The 17942-nt window shown below is 41.1% G+C and overlaps 1 protein-coding gene across 2 annotated transcripts in view; it reads right to left on the bottom strand.

The window, feature by feature from the left end:
* dgkg (diacylglycerol kinase, gamma) overlaps nucleotides 1-15535 on the bottom strand; it is a 71857-nt gene extending 56322 nt beyond the window's left edge. The window contains exons 1-6 of one of the 2 annotated variants that reach the window (XM_076156201.1): nucleotides 15469-15535; nucleotides 13595-13671; nucleotides 4567-4587; nucleotides 2640-2790; nucleotides 2080-2142; nucleotides 724-987 (exon numbers count right to left, since the gene is read on the bottom strand). In XM_076156201.1, the coding sequence (XP_076012316.1) occupies nucleotides 724-987; nucleotides 2080-2142; nucleotides 2640-2790; nucleotides 4567-4587; nucleotides 13595-13671; nucleotides 15469-15535 (643 nt within the window). The remainder of the gene's footprint in view (nucleotides 1-723; nucleotides 988-2079; nucleotides 2143-2639; nucleotides 2791-4566; nucleotides 4588-13594; nucleotides 13672-15468) is intronic. The other variant, XM_076156207.1, reaches the window with a different exon arrangement.
* Nucleotides 15536-17942: the final 2407 nt, after the last annotated feature.

The following is a 17942-nucleotide window of genomic DNA, read 5'->3' as shown; positions in this document are numbered from 1 at the left end:
GAGCTTCAGTTCAGTGGCAGTGCTTACTTAATATGTACTTGCTGTGATTAGACCCCTGAACTTTTAATTTGGTGTGTTTCTAAGCTGACAATAATAAGACAGATAAATATTATTAGACTGCTTTTCTTACCGCTGAGATAGGATCAACTGAATGCTTACTCAACAATAAATAAAATCCAGATTCAGACTAGACACAATAGCTGTGTCAGGTAGTCCACAAAAATCCACAAATTATGTAATTTATTAACATAAACCAATAAATAATTTCAAGTGTTGTTCATTCATTAAAATTGTGTAAATGTATTGTGAATTCACAATGTGATATTTAGATACTGTATTTTTTTTTTGAAAATAACAAATGACGTTTGAAAATAGCTGCAGCCCATGTCAGTCTGTTCTATTTTTTCATGTGTAACATTCACTTCATTTACAGTATTAAAACTTTTATTCTAAACATTATAGCTGCTCTTAATTGTGGTTGGATGAGGATGAGGTCACAATGTCAGTTTGTCATTGTTCTAGGACGCACCCTACTTTACTGCCTGTTAATATTTGACCCTCACACAGTCTTTCCAAACATTTATTGTCGTTCTCGAGCTCAAGGTCCGTCAGATGAGGAGACTCTCGCACTGCTAAGGACCCTGCATTGCGAGAGTCACTGACAGCTTCCAATTACTGTTATTACGTCATGCATTTCCTGTTTTCTGAAGTAGCTAGTCTCACCTGGTGATAGGTGTGGAGAAATGGCAGATCTGGAAGGGCCAGTGTTGGTGTTGAAGGCATTGCTGCAGCTGCCTGAGGGTTTCACATGGGTACATGGTGATGTGTAAGCCCCCCCACGTGTGTGCCTGCCTGTACCTGAATGCTGTGAAGACGCGGAAGATGAGCAAGGGGAGTTGGTGGGACCAGAGACTGGCATGGTCATCACACTGGAGGGCTCTGGTGTGTGTCGGCCCATGGCAGACAGGATGCTTTTCCCATTCATTCCTGTTGCAAACAAAAGACACAGGCAAGAATGAAATTGAGACAGGAAGGAGACAGAAATGTAAAAGGTTAAATTAATTGAATGGAAGAATAAAATTAGTCATGAAGGGAGGGTAAATCATATGAGCAAAGACTTGGTTAATTTAGGCACTTTAAGCATCAACGTACAAATTACTCGGGATGCAAGCAAGAGAATACGATTATTTTTAATAACATAACACTGCAAAAACCTTACACGGAAACAATTCACAGGAACAGTACAATTTAAACTACACTTGCAAGCAAGTTTGAAAGGGGTCCAAGCCCCCTGATGTGAATCATAAACCCTGGCATGTCGACATGGGACTAGTGAGGGAATGGAATTTCAGATGAGCAGGAGTTACAACACTTTTCTGGCCTAATCCTTGAGTATAAGTCGGGGGCCAAACTGGACACGGAAGCACAGCGGAGTGTCACATGGCCAAAATAGTCGAGAAGTAAACAAATGCACGCGTATTATCGCCTGAATTGTAAATGCATCGAAGCGCAACCTGGCAAAGTTAGCACGAGGATACACAAGTGACTACATCCGATTTTTCAAAATAAACTCATAATACACATTTTTACCTTGAAATGGTTTGATTTCTGATATTTGAGGGGCTATGAAATATTAGTACCCCATAGTTAATGTTCAGGGCAACTCTGACAAACAAAGTCTCATCTTTGGACCTTGAATTCCTGAGGGGCGATGAAATATTATTCTTCCACAGTTACTGGCAATAACTGATATGGTTGTATGGAAAAATGTGTGGCCTATGCCAATTGTATTTTATCTATTCTTTGAATGTGTTGATATAGTTTCTTTAGATAGGAGCCTTCCAATTTGCAAGTTATAAAACATTACGTGTTCAGTTCAATAATTGTCCATTATTGTACAGTACATATATATCACCCTCAATATGAACCTGTTGTCATGGCTCTGATTTTTCTCATACGGCTAGATCTTATGCTCCATCACCATGTCTCCAAATTTCATTTTCTTAGTGCTTGGACCCCTAACAGACATTTGTGAATTGATGACATCACCATAATTATATATTGGGCCTGTAGCAATACCTGTAACGGGGGCAGAGGTCACTTCAGTCTGTGTAGAGATGCCTACGTCAATGGAACAGGCATCTGTGGGTTATACTTCCATTGTCATTTCATCATAATTGGCTTTGTTTTGTCACCATTACTTTGTTTCCTTTTTTACCTAACTCATATTTGTATCATATATCATTTCAAAACCACATGCTAACTGTTATGTCAGATCTTTCTCTCTTGTCTTTAACAAAAGTATTCAGCAAGATTCAATTACTTGAATTAAATTAATTTTCAAAAGTTCTTAATTTTCTAAGGAATTGTAAAAAAAAAAGGCAAAAGCAAGTCTCAAAAATGAGAGAAAATGTTACAACAAATAATAAAACAACAACTACATTGCTCTCCATTTCATAATCGTGGGACCTGAAGAAGGTGGTAATGCAAGGAAGGAACTCAATTAGAGAACTGTGCAAAAGCTTAAATGATAAGGAGATGCTCTATGGACCACTGTGGTGTTATAGCAATGCATGAGTCTCTGAGATTATAATGTCCGTCATCAGAGAGATAAAGCTACGCAAACCCAAATAACCTACCGAGACTGCTAGCTCCTAGACAAGACAGATTAGAAGAGCAGCTTCCTGTCTTGCTTTTGAAAGATGTGAAGAGGTGCTGACACAGGTCATCTGGGATGTCATTCTCCAGGTAGGTGGCCATGAAAAGCTGGAAACCCTCATAGTCAATCGTCTGCATGGGACAGAAAAGGACAAACACATGGACAAAACCAATTCCGTTGTACTCATGAATTACATTTCATGAGGGAAGAGGAAAATGGTATGTACTGTTGGACTGAAGAAAATGACAGCAAGTTTCAAAGTGCATAATATATGTCAGCATACAGAATTAGTGCATCATTAAGAACATATAGCATCTCACAACCACAACCAATCATTCATAAACACCTATTACAAACTTTGTGGTTGTGCTGAAATAGACATCACTATGGTATTTCATTTGCATGCCAGGCAAGCTATTCATAAAAACAAGTCAGGTCAAGACCTTAATTGTCATTGTGTAAACACAATGGTTGTACCATGTCAGTTTATGCCAGACATGCACACAAACCTGAAACCTGAATATAGAAGAAAGAAAAACAACATGTATTGTATTCATTTGTATTGATTATCAAATCAATACAATTAAATGAATAGGATTATTGCACATATGTGAAATTATTACAAATGGATGAAATTATTACCAATGTATAAAACCTGCACATGGTTAGGTTATTGCATATCGCTATAAGCCAAATTAATGAGGGGGTACTTCTTCATATCGCAGCAGGAGAATGAGACCAGATTCAGAACATTATTACTCCATGTATTTGTATCCTCCTATCAGGTTATGATCTGTATTAGGTCTATTTTTGCTGCGACTCTTTGGCCTGGTTGATGTTTTTAATCCGTGCGGGGCCATCGTTAGCTTGGCTAGCCGCTAGTTCAGCATTACAAGCCCAGTTGTGAGGGATTTCACCAATTATTGTTATGAAAAGCTTGTTAGTATTGCAGCAGGAGAATGAGTGATTACCCGCTGGCCATGGCCACACTCCTTCATTATGCCGCATCCTACCTATGTGAGAAGTTTTCAAAAAAAACAAAATACATGTCAAAGCTGGACATTGATAATGAGCCAAGATCGGCAGCCTCACAGCTGCAACCCTGATTAGAAAAGATCTGCAGCACAAAGCGAGCCCACGCCAGTCACTGAAAAGATTTGCTGATTGAGATGTAATTTTTGCAAAGAAAATGTTTTGAGTTTTATTTTTTCCCTTAGGGAGAGGTAATTTGAAGAAAATATGTTGAAAGCAGAAATGCTGTTACACAGTAAAAGTTACATAGTATTACGAAGTTAGACTTTCAACAATTCCACTGTAAAGGTGATTTGTCACTGCAAAAATATTCTTCATGTTCACGCTACAAAAGATCATGAAACGTTCACTGGTGTGGTTGTTTTGGTCCCCATTCAAGCACTTGTGAGAAATACTGACTCTCACTCTCACTCTCAGACTATCCTAAACAAACTGTAGCAAGGAAGAAAATGTAACTGAGTCATTCAGAAACACAGCGTTTTCACACATACCAGGTATGTGCGGGAAAAAAAGTTTCAAAATGAGAGAATTGAGGTGTGGAAGCTGCACGTAGATTAGGTCAATAATTTTGATGCCTTAAAAAAAGGATGTAAGGAAAGCAAGATACATCCAATGATGCCAATTTAACAATCCAAGAATGTTTCTGGTGTCATTGTTAATGTACCTCCCTTTTGCCTCCCACAAACCCACAGTTGGTTGCATCTGCAGTACTACATCTCAGCAACCCCATGACATATTTCCCTATTCCCACCAGGGTTAAAGAGCACCAGTGGTGGGCAGGGTAGGGTTATGGTTATGTTAGTGGACAGAATGTGCATGCAGTCTGCTCACACAGACACCACACAGCATGCAGAGCCCATCGGGCTGTGGCTTACTTGGTTGAGAACGTCTTGCTTCTGTTTAACAGTTGGAATAGTGAGATGGAGAAGACAGAAGGTAGGAAGGAGGAAAAAGTAAGACCATAAAGGTCCAAGCATTTGTAATGCACACTTTTCATCAACACAACTTTTGTCCAATCTTTGTTTTTCCCATTTATCTTGTGTGAACTCTGAAAGCAACCAGTTCTTATTCTTAGTCATTTAACTAGGGACTCAATGTCTTGCTCTTTTTCAAGTCACACCACTCAATCCCAGTATTCTATTACCCTTTCACCTCTACACCATCAGGAGCATTAAGCACCTTAACTGGCTCATCACAGGGAATCTGAGAGCACTTAGCACTTTTCTTAATTTTGTGTTTGGTCTCTGCACTGAGACAATAATAGAAGAAATTACTACATTGTCATAAAAAATTGTGCATATGTCTTGGTTGTATGGAAATGTCTCTGATTCTCTAAACATGATGTTGAGTTTACGCATTTCATATTTTTACAAGGCATTATTAAAAAAAACTTTATTGGTTTAAGTAAAGACTGCATTTCATTTCAATTACAGACAATTGTCTCCGCAAACCACTATTACAAAGTAAGTTCAGTGGGGGTCTCGCCCTACCAAACCTCCAATCCTATTACTGGGCATTCCATATCAACAAATTACGCTGCTGGGTGAATTCCCTTGAGCTAACCTGGTGCAGGCTGGAAGCCCAATCGGCTCCTCCTCCTCCTCCGCCACTGCCCTGATTCACTCCTCTCTCCCAACCAAGATCTCTCAGTTCACCAAGAACCCTGTTGTTCTTAATACCCTTACCGTAATGATTTGGTACCAATTCAGGAAACACTTTAGTAAATTCGTAAACGCATCCCCCCTTGGTCCAGTATGCAACAACCACATGTTCCCTTCCTCATTCTTGGACTCTTCCTTCTCAGCATGGCACCACAAAGGCATACAATGTTTCCTTGACCTGTACTCCGATGGCAGATTTAACAGCTTCTCCAATCTGTCAACTCAATATACCTGTTAACCAATTATTTAAGTACTTCCAAATCACTTTGGACACTTTGCCTGCAGCAATTTCAAAAACTTCCCTTCCCCTCCCCCTCAACTCATGTGGGAAGACCTGCTAACGTTCAAGACACCACTAAGTGGGACCATCTCTGAGATTTATCGCCGTATTCTGGACCTCGGGGACCTATCTAATTCTAAAACAGTGGCTGTCTGGGAGACTGAGCTTGGACTCCATCTAGACATGGACTGGTGGGACAAAGTCATACGCAATCTGCATACTGTCTCATCATGTGCTTGTCTTGCTCTCATCCAGTTCAAGGTCGTACACAGGGTCCATTTTTCTAAATCCAGATTTGCCGAAATGTACACAGATGTAGAGGACAAATGAAATAGATGTGCAAAGCCTCACTGTAACCTAAGCCACGTGTTTTTTCCCTGCCCCAGGCTCCACAACTACTGGTCCGGTTACTTCAACACATGGTCCACCATATTGGGAATGCAAGTTCAACACTCCCCTCATATTGCCATCTTCGGCACCCCATCTGACACACGCCAATTTAACACCGCACAAAAGGAACTGGTCATGTTCACCTCTTTGCTTGCTAGACGCTGCTTGCTCCTGCATTGGAAATCCCCTACCCCTCCCTCTATTTCGCAATGGCTGAAGGATACAATGTATTTTCTTAAACTTGAGAATATCAAGTACAAGTTCTATCAGAGTTGGCAACCATTTCTCTCTTACTTCACAGATCTACAGGCTATGCCAGACCAGTGACTGAAAACCTGAACACCAAACAGTTCCTTTTTATTTTTTTTCATTTTATTTTCCAGGCGGGCCAGAACGGGGTTGTGTGACTGCGGGGTTTGGTTGGGTCTCTGGGTGGGATATCCTCTCTTTGTTTTTTTTGTTTCTCTCTTCTCTCCTTCTCTTTGCCACAGCCTATGATGCGATTTGTAGTAGCCTAATTGCTGTTTGACATCATCCTGTAAAAACTGTATTTACTTTATGACAGTGGTTTCCAAATCTTTCTCGCCCCACTTTTATAGGTCAGATGTTTTTCGCGCAGTGAGAGCAGTAGTTGGTGCATGTTGTAACAGCATCGCTTTTGTAGTCCCCTCCTTTTCATACAACTGGTTTGTATTCTTCTTGTGATGGATTGCAATCCTAACACTGTTCCTCAGACCAACATCTTCCATAACATTAATCGACCTGCAGTTTGTAGCTAGTGAGTGACTTATTATTATAATAAACAAAACAAAAAAATGCGTTAATGTGCCCTAAAATAATGTTGGCGTTAATTTATTAACGTGTTAACTTGCCAAGCCCTAATAAAAATAAAACCGAACACTCAACACAGGTGACAGCTTCAAGCATCAATCCTTTTCCCCTTCCCACTTCACTGTGGCTGAAAATGAGCTCCATCAAAACATTAATTTTGAAGAAACAGTTATCAGTGTCACAGTCTTCTTTTCACGGTCTGACTTTGAGTAGATTCCACTTCAATTAGCACAATGGACAGACATAGTCACACATACACAGGCCCACCCACACAGTGCTAGATGGCAGCAGTAGCTCTACAGTCTGACAAGCTGTCACACTGTAGAGCTACTGCTGGCCTCATGGACCAGATAATTCAGATGGTGCCACACATCCAGCTGGGCTGTTAGTCAGGAGACGCTTACAGCAGAGCGGAAAGTGATAATGAAGGGAAAGTAGAAGCAAGAGGAGGAGATTGAAGACAAGAAAAAGCAAAACAAGACACAAACATAAAAAGGAAACACTAACGCTGTGAGGAAAAAATGTGTCAGGCAGCAGAGCACGGACACCTTTAAAGACATCTTTCATTTTTTTTATTCGTTCATTTCAGTTTTACGTAATTTGCCTTTTAACAATGCCACATTCGTAAATAATATGAAATGTTTGTCAATTTGTGCAAATCCACCAGTTCACAGAAGTGAATGGTGTATTAGAATACCACACAGGTTTACCTGATATCACATAATGTTTCTACTGTTGAACAAGTCATGACAAGAAATGATAAAAAAGTATGTTATACAAAAATAATGGATGGGTGGTGTTTACTGCACCTTGTCCATTGTTTCCAATACCATTGCCACTAACCAAAGAGAGGTGATTATGTAAAATGTGTTTGTATTCTGCTTCACTGATGGTTGAAATATTGTCACCACTGAGCTACCTATTTGGCATGTACGGGCTGAAATTAAAATGACTGAGGCTAGATGGCTACTATGCTTTTTGCACAGTTGGATGTAACCTTCCTGATTCATCGCAGTGTGTGTAAGTTTGAGGATGGTTTGTGTATATAATGCGCATACTAATGGCAGCAGTAATTCACACTGCTGCCAACACTCTTATTTTTCAAAATTTTCCTTTGTTATTGAAGTATCACACTCACATATTCCCTTTTCTCCCCTTCTGTCCCCTTCAGTGAGCATGTCAAGAATGTATAAACATTGCAGTTGTAAAGGTTGCTTTACACCACAAAATGTTTAAGAATTATATTTTTTAAACATTAAAATGGTAAATAATTGTAGAACCTGGTAAAGTGTCTTTTCTACCTGTAGTAGTTCACATGAGTCCATGTATTACGGTAATGTTGCCCAAAGTATTAAGGTAATAACCGTACCTGTATCGAGCATTGGTATAACTATGTACCGGCATTCAAGTTCGGAAGTAAACGGCAAGCAGACGTACCTTACCTCTGTCTCCATGTACCCTTATTTCACCTACAAATACTACAGTGGCGTCGAGGTAACGAAGTGAACCCATAATGATGAAAACTAAAGAAGTTTGATCAGTCTAACTTCACCTAAATGCAAAATTTTGCATGTTTTCTGGTTCAGAAGAAATCGAAAGTGCTAGCTGCCGAAGTTGCTCTCGAGGCTAAGCAAAGAAATGGCATATATTGGAAGGGTTCCGGAATTTGACAGTAAGAAAGAAGATTTTGATTCATAATTGGAAAGGTTTGAAAGATGGCTGTCTGCAAATGACTGATGCAGGGAAGAATGCAGATGTATTCCTGAGTGTTTTGGATCGACCGAATATGGACTACTGAAAAGTTTGGTTGCACCGAAGAAAGTCAGGGAGGAGACTTATGATAACCTCACGAAAGCCATGTCGCTGCATTTCAACCCGAAGCCTATCTGGATAGCAGAACGCGTCGGATTCTTCAAAAGACAACAACAGCAAGATGAAACAGTCTCTGAATATATCCTTGCACTGAAAAAACTAGCGAGCACTTATGACTTTGGACAATTTCTCAATGATGCACTCAGGGATCAGTCTGTATGTGGCCTCTCAGGGGAACAGTATCACAAAATGCTTCTCTCTGAAAAACAGCTCACTTTCCAAAAGGCCTGTGAATTTGCACTTGCTCTAGAATTGGCCCACAAGGACACGAAAGAATTGAGAGAACATGCTGAGAAACCAAAAGGGGCTTCAATACTTCAAGTGACAGACAACATCACATGAAAGGTCAAAGTTCACGTTTCAACCGGCAGGATGATTCTAGAGGAAAATAAGTGGTTTCAGAGAAATGGCAGTGCTATCGATGTGGCAAAGATAACCATCAACCAACTGAATGCCACTATCGCACTGAAACATGTCATGGATGCGGGAAAGTTGGACATTTGAAAGGAGTCTGCAAGAAAACAAGATTTGTGAGTGAGAGAGTGACAAAGCACAAATGGTCATAGCAACCAGGGAAATCGATGACCCAGATGACGATGAGCTGGAGTTGTTAACAGTATACACTGCACAAGGAAAGAAAGACGGCATTTTTGTCAATATGGAGTTATCTGGGAAACCAGTGAAAATGCAAGGGGATATGGGTGCTTCAGTATCTTTGATTCCAGAGTCCCTTTATCAGGAGCAATTGAAGAATTGCCCACTAAAACCAGCTGCCATTTACCTGTCTTCATACACAGGAGATATCACTTCTGTGCTGGGGAAGGTCCTGGTGCCGGTAAAGTATGGGGAACAAGAGTGGATGTTGCCACTTGTGGTGGTTAAAGGCAGTAAACAGTCATTGCTGGGAAGAAATTGGCTGCAGAAGATAAAGCTGAACTGGGGAAAGACCTTCAGCCTTCAGAGAACTGAACCACTCACACTGCAAGAGATGCTTGAAAGCACAAAGACTTGTTCAAGGATGGATATGGGAAGATTAAAGACTTTAGAGCAAAGATTAAAGTGTAGAGCAATGCCAAACCACTTCCACAAGCCACGGCCAGTACCTTACGCGTTGAGGGAAGCAGAGGAAAAAGAACTTACGAAGCGCTTACGAAAGAACGGAATCATTACACAAATTGAAAGGAGTGAATGGGCTGCACCTATCGTCGTAGTACCCAGGAAAGACGAGGCTGTGAGATTGGGCGGTGACTACAAAGTGACTGTGAATAGATGCATCCTCCCAGAGGAATATCCTCTACCAAACGCTGAGGACTTATTTGCTACTCTGGCCAGCGGGATAGTCAAAGCCTCTTCAGATACCACCTCTGGCCTATGGTGTTTCCACAGCTCCATCAGTGTTCCAACACACAATGGACCAAATACTTCATGGAATGGAGAATGTAGTGTGCTTTATGGATCTCATTCTTGTCTCAGCACCTACAAAAGAAAGACATTTAGCAATATTAGATGAAGTCATGAAAAGACTGGAAAAGCATGGAATAAGGATCAAGAAATCAAAGTGTGCGTTCCTTCAAGATTCTGTGGTGTACCTCCGATACAGAATTGATGCACAAGTACTTTCTTACTGGGATTGCTTAATTATTATGGAAAGTTTGTGGCAAGGTTATCTACATTACTGCACCCACTTTACCAGCTGCAACAAGCAGACACACCATGGACATGGTCTGAAAAATGTGAAGACACATTCAAGGCCTGCAAACAGTGTCTCCTGAACAGTAAGTGTCTTGCACACTATGAACCAGAGAAGCCTCTTAGGCTAGCATGTGACGCCAGTCCATATGGTGTTGGCACCGTAATTTTGCACGTGCTACCCTCTGGTGAAGAGCAACCAATTGCTTTTGCATCAAGGACTCTTTCATCAAGTGAGCGAAATTATGCTCAAATTGAAAAAGAAGCATTGAGCATAATATTCGGCGTCAAGAAATTCCATAAGTACCTGTATGGAAGGAAGTTTATGCTTTTGACCGACCATAAGCCATGTTTGACCATACTAGCCTCCAAATCAGCAGTTCCAACTCTTGCTGCACTCCGCATGCAATGCTGGGCCTTAGTCCTACTGGCATATGACTATGACATCTAATATAGACGTTCCAGTGACCACGCCAATGCAGATGCGTTGTCACGTCTTCCATGCAAGCATGACGCTGATGAAAGCACAGATGAGAATGAAGTGTTCTGTGTGTCCCATGTTGAGGGGTTGCCTGTGTCTGCCAAAGCCATGGCAGAAGAGACTAGACTTGACCCAATCTTCTCTAAGGTCCTTGATCTGACATTGTCAGGATGGCCAAAGTCTGTGCCCAATCCAGAGCTCAAGCCATTTTACTTGAGGAAGGACCAGTTGTCTACGGATCAGGGATGTATTCTTTGGGGGTCAAGGGTCATTATACCGCCAAAGTTCAGGCGACGTCTTCTGTCAGATGTGCATGACGGACATCCAGGAATAACACGGATGAAGGCATTAGCCAGAAGTTTCCTGTGGTGGCCTGGACTAGACCAAGACATAGAGAATCACGTGAGTCAGTGTGCAGCGTGTGAGACTACACTGAACAGACCTGCTGCAGCACCTCTTCATCCTTGGTCACCGAACGCACCCCGGCTGAATTGTTCCCGAAAAGACAACCACGCACTCACCTGTTATTACTGAAGCCAGACATACCGGAAGTGGTGGTCAAGCATCAGCTACAACAGAAAAAGGCTCACGACAAGCAGGCAAAGCCTCACTGGATGTTAAATCTGTTAGAGAGGGTGTTAGTTCAAGATTTCAGACATCGTAAGAAACTAGATTCCAGGGGAAATTCTGCAACAAAAAGGACCTCTGACCTAGTGCAAATTGGTCAATGCCAAGTCAAGGTGCATGTGGACGACCTTCTTGCATCTAAAGTTTCAACATGTCCAAGCAGAATGGAAGACAGCGATTTCCTGGACTACACAGCAAGCTCTGAGGACCGAGCAGAAAGCAGGGAGTAAGAAGATGCAGGTGCTGATGCATCTCCGGAAGCGCCGCTATCCTGAAAGGTAGTGAACAGCACCAGAAAGACTGAATTTCTAAATGTTAATGTGGAGATAATGGCTTGTTAAGTCAGTAGTTATGTTCAGACTGTTTACTGCTATGATTATGCAGTTTAGGGTATGTCACTGTTAATTGAACCCTGCACATGTAGTCTATCTAATCTAGGTTATAATCTAGGAGGGAGGAGTGTAGTAGTTCACATGATTCAATGTATTACGGTAATGTTGCCCATAGTATTAAGGTAATTATGGTACCTGTATCGGGCACTCGTGTAACTGTGTACCAGCATTCAAGTTAGGAAGTAAACGGCAGGTAGACGTACTTTAGCTCTGTCTTTGTGTACCCTTCTGTCACCTACAAATACTATACTACCACATGCACATTCCACAGGGTTATGATCTAGAACCATTTTTAGCTCCTAATCCTGTGGAAATTATTTTGCGATGACACTATTTAAACCATTTGATTCCTCTTTCATCAAAATCCAAATAGGTAAATTCAAGTGCTCATTTCAAATGTGAAACAATAAGTGTCATGTTAGAGAAATGTTTAACAGGATTTAGATACCGAGAGGGTGAAAAGGGATAAATAAAGGTGTGGTTTTATCTGTGCGAAAATAAGTATAAAGTGCCTTTGGTGTCCTCATCAGAATCACTCAGTCATCATGAAAATGTAGCAGAATAATTAAACTCTGAGGTCTTATTATTTAAGTGACCAAAGATTTGCACACATATCAGTACAATAATTCATTAAATAAATCATTTTATACCATTTTTTTCTTTGATGTACGTGATTTTGGCATGTCCCACACACTGTTCTGCTAACTTCAGTGTGTGGTATAAGTGGTTAAATGATACTAAATCACTTTTTTTTTTTACATGGTTTTATTGTCACAACAAGTTATTTGATAAAACAAGTCATTGTTTGACCTTTCACGATGTGTCCACCCTGTTATGCCCAAGGTCCACCCTGTTATTTTCATGTTCTAAGAAAATAAACAATTTATTTTCACAAGTTAGCAAACTCTTTGTGTGATTCCTTTATAAACAAGTGAGGGCCAAATAGTATTGTTTGAAAGTTTGACCAAATATCTTTGTTGGTAGATTTTATTTAGAAAAGAAAGCAATTCTCGCTGATTTTATAGAGAAACAAATAGTTTGCCCTAATTTCATTACTATCCAAATACTTTTCCCATTAACTAAAACATAGTGTTAAGAAAGGGACTAAATAGCTTTCTGAAAATATACATTTTATAATCACTATGTAATTACAATGTATTTATTCTACTTTAAAATTGTCCGTGACAGGGTTGACATATTTTGCTGTTTGTGTGTACATTGTCTGCTTGCAGTTAATTTATAAAAAGTGTGGGAGCTTGACCAACATCAATTTCTAACAGCATAACATCTACTTAAATAAATGTGAAGTTAAATGGAAAATTTCTCAGCTTTTTGAGGGGGAAATTGGGAAGTCTCAAAGGCACCTTATGGTGATATTGACTCATCTGTTAATTGTATGATCTGCTGGTTAGATTTTATTGAGAGCATCCAAGATCCAGACCACAGCAACAAAAATGTTTACAGGTGATGGTTACTGGCGGCAGCTGTAAACTGATGAACTACTGGCCAAAACCCATCAGACCCACCAGAGTGACCAAGCATTTTTGTAATGAATCTTGATTATTTGCATCAAATATTACAAGTTGTGCTTGATGTATTTGTACAGTAAAAATTAGGCAGAATATGAAGGACAAAATCAGATGGAGGATGAAGGAGTGCCGTACTCCGGTTCTGACAGACCTGCTCTGGATGGTATTTGGAAAGCACCCCTTCACCGTGAAACTCCTCCAGTACATCCTTCAGCTTCTTAGAGGAGTCTGAGAAGGAAAGAGTGGAAACACATTACAGAAAGTCATTGAATTTTCACAAAACAAAATTTCTTCTCTGTATTTAACCAATTCTAACTATGATGAGTGGTGGGCAGCCATAGTTCAGCACTCCTGGACCAGCTCCAGATCAACATTCAGAATAACATTCTTAGTCAAGGGCACTGACAAGAGTAACTTATGCATTTTTTTGTGGGTAGGAGAAACCAGAGGAAACCCATGCAGACCCAGGGAGAACATCCTAATTTGCATATTCAAAGGCTAAGATAAGATAAAAAAAATCTTTATTCGTCCCAGAATGGGCAAATTCCTCATGCCAGACTATGGCTGGCATGAGGACCAGGACCTTGATGGAATTGGAACTGTATGGAACTGTCATTATAAAGAGAGAGCAAAGCCTACAGGGAAAGCTTTTCATTTTCAGATCAATCTATGCCCAGATCTTGGCCTGGAGGTGTTGAAGAAGATGTCTGTGAAGGTTCCATCCGACGGGCTCCTTGACTTCTTTTGGCTGACTGGCAGGGATTCCCAGGATTAAATCTCTGTTAAATCTCTAATTGACCCTGTCGTTATCAGGGTCAATTATACTCGTGAACAGTCATAATCAGGGCCATTGATGCTCCTGGTTGCTGTAACAATAGTTGTTTGAGTCATTGGATTCCCCTGTGGCCAGGTTGTTATCCTTTCTGCTGTAGCAATGTTTGTAAGAGGGTGGATAGTTGTTTGATCTCTTGGGGCCTCATTTATAGTCAAGTCAATTTAATTTGTATAGCCCATTATCACATACAATGTCTCAAAAGGCTTGACAGACCCACAACATCAGGAAAGTTCCTGACCCTGCGCAAAGCTCTCTAGGAAGACGAAGAAAAAGTCCAGAGAAAACCTAAATGTATAAGGAAAAAAAGAGGCAATTCCAAGAGAGATCCCCCCACCCCCAATGGCTGGGGGTGGGCAATAGGAACTTCTTATGGGATTATACATTGCTACAAAAAAGGCAGATCTGATGATGACAACGCCAAAATTCATGCCAGTCACTCAGACTGAATCAGTCACTCTCACATGACGAGTCCTGCATTCGTATTTATGTTCAGACTGAAAGTGTCAGACTTACAAGCACCTAAATAACAAGTGTGCCACACAAACCCTACACAATAATTTTTTTGCAGCATTTCAAAACGTTAGTTAACGTTAATACAAAATTCCAACTCAGAAAAGCAGCATTGATGGGTCGCGCTGGTCCCACTTTTTTTAGTTTCTGGTTTCCGGCAAGAGGGGGATCAGTGAGCAGCATTAGCAGCGATCTCTGTTAATCAAGATATTTCAACCGCTCGTAAGTAAGGCCCTTCCTTCCTCTCCCTCAAACTCGTGTTCTTGCTGCTTTAAGCTTTTTGAGTTAGAGAATCCTGCAAGGCAGTTACTCCACCCCCAGTCTCCCCGTCGCAAACTCTTGCTAGTCCTCCTAGACGGCGCGTTTCTACCTCCCCCCGTGAATTAGCGGATCCCCGGACTCTTGCTATTGGGGATACGATCAGGCACAGCATTAAACTGGCTAGGCTGGCCGAGGTTCATTTCTTACCTGTGGCCAGAGCTCCTGACATAGAGGCTACCCTCAGAGTGCTGGCGGACACCAGGGCTAATCTAGCTCACTTGCACACATAGCTCCCATAGCACTTAACCATTAGAAAGATGTGTCAGCATCAATTAATTCACACATAAAGGCACCATACAAAAACAGAATCATAAACTCCCAATCAAACTCCCCAAAACCTTAAAAGTGTGGGTACTCACACTGGCTGTACTGTTGGAGCTGGTTAAATTCAGCTGGGCTTAAACACACCCAGCTCCCATCTCCCATGCTGCCTGAAGCCTGGAACCAGTGTCCGGGCTTGTGTGATTAGGACTATGTTGGTCCACACGTGCCTCCAAGTGAAAGCGCAGTTATCCTTGCATGTAGCTGTGTAGATGACGTAACTGAGGCCACAGGAGAGTTTTAGACTGTATTCGAAAACAAGAAAGATTATTCAATGAAAATGATTGTTGTCTTGCTTCCTGAATTCAGTGAGAGTAGATCCGTTTGAGTCATGACATACAAATACCCCCAAAAATTCTGACCAAAATAATTGATAAGATGGAAGCAACCTGATAAGATGGAAGCAACAGACAAATCACAGTGTTTTGGATGTTGTAGTTTTTTCAGCTCTGCAGCAAAGAGAGCGGGAGACAATAATTAGTGTCATCCTTAAAATTCCTAGCGTGTAGACACAACATATGAATGCCATCATCATTGTCATTATTACTTCACCAGCCATAACAGAAATTAGTGACACTTTCAAAGTCACAAACCGGTGAAAGAAGGGCTGATCATACAAGATGAAGGATAACGAAGGTGAATCAGGTAAATCAGCATGTGATGACAGCAATAAATAAGAATGTAGAGGCATAAGACACACATAATCTAATCACCTCTCCAAAGATGTAAACAACATATACAACAACAGCAAACTATGTAATGTAAATAAGTATGGTAAGAGGTAGTGAATGTTTTACAATTGATGTAGTTTGAAGGTTTTTATGTATTGCCCATATTGTGGAATGAATCTAAGATCGGATTTTTAAAGAGTTTGTGCCTCCTGTGGAAACTGCCATCATATATTTACCACCTTGGCACCTCGGGGCACATGTTTTACTTTAAAGTCCCATATTCAGTTTAATGTGCAATGTATAGAAATAATGATCTCATATCATGAGGAGTGCATATTGAACTATTATAATTTAATATAAATGATGTATTGAGTTATAATACTTTAATACAGTGGTTTCCAAACTTTTTCTGCAGGGCCCCCCTTCTGTAGTTAAGAATATTATCCCCTGCAATAGCGCTCCACCCCCCATTTTGGGAACCACAGCTTTTATATAGATCGACAGACAGACAGACAGACAGACAGACAGACAGACAGTAAATGTTATGTATAAATAAACATCGAACAGGAAGTTCGGAAACTTGTGTTTGGTAGATTATTTTTCTGTTGTAACAATGCTTCTTGGCAATACATTTTATACCGTTGGAAAGCCTGTTTAGTCGCCTTTTAAATGGTGCCCCATTTGTAAGGAACATGCATTTGTGGGATGAGCAGCACAGCTGAGTTTGACTCAGCTGTTTATCAAATCAAGACTTCCCCTGCCCTCTCTGAAGGACATTTTTAAGACTTGTTGTCTCCACAGGGCCAACACCATCCTGAAAGATGCATCCCACCCTTGTAATTCCCTGTTCTGTCTCTTACCGTCTGGAAGGTGATACAGATCACTGGACACGTGGACCACCAGACTGAAAAACAGCTTCTTTGTAAGGGCTTTAAGTGAACTCAACAAAATCAAAGTTACTACCCAAAAGTCAATTGCAAAATATTGGGACATCTTGAGCTATGGGACTACTTATGTTTTAATGTATGAATGGAACTGTGTGTTGTTTCTTTATTGTTATTTATTACTTATTGTTATTTATTATAGTTTATTGCTGTTTATGTTGTTTATTTATTACTGCTCTAAGATTCAGGCAAAAAATTAAAAATAAATAAATAAACTACCGCGGTATCGTAGTTTATCCCACAAATGCATGTTCCTTACAAATGGGGCACCATTTAAAAGGCGACTAAACAGGCTTTCCAACGGTATAAAATGTATTGCCAAGAAGCATTGTTACAACAGAAAAATAATCTACCAAAGGGGGGGAACAGGTCCATGGCGGAGTATTTCTGGAAGTTCTACTCAGTAGCCTGGGGCTTTGGTTGGGACAAGGAGGTGCTGCAAACGATCTTTGTTAAGGGACTCGATGAGCAGATTCAGAAAGAATTAAAGTTCTGGCAGTCGCCACCGGATGTGCCCCAGGATCTGCCTTCCCTGGCCTTTTTCTTCCAAAGTGGATGAGGAAGTGCAGCACCCCCATCAGGACCGATCGGCAGGCGGCTCGGAGAGACATCCTCGTTCCCCAGCCAGCAGCCCGGCTCACATTGTGTCGCCCGGGGCGGAAGAGTCCATGCAGTTGGATTGAGCCGGACCTTCCCCTACCGAGCGTGAAGGTTTTTTTTGGGGGCTGTTAAATGTGCCATCGGACTGCCGTCCCACGTCTGGACTCTGGACATCGGGCCTTCTGGTCTCCTGAGCGGACTCCCCACTTCGACCTCTGGATGTCGGGCCGGCCTCCCGACTTCAGTCTCTGGTCTTCGGGATGCCCTCCTGAGCGTTCGTCTCGCTCAGACCTTTGG

Source organism: Genypterus blacodes, unplaced genomic scaffold, assembly GCF_046128005.1.
Source record: "Genypterus blacodes isolate CSIRO-AG114 ecotype Tasmania unplaced genomic scaffold, CSIRO-AGI_Gbla_v1 ptg000008l_1, whole genome shotgun sequence".
Taxonomy (NCBI): Eukaryota; Metazoa; Chordata; class Actinopteri; order Ophidiiformes; family Ophidiidae; genus Genypterus; species Genypterus blacodes.
Note: the sequence above shows the minus strand (reverse complement) of the source record. Positions and strands in the feature narration are given on the sequence as shown.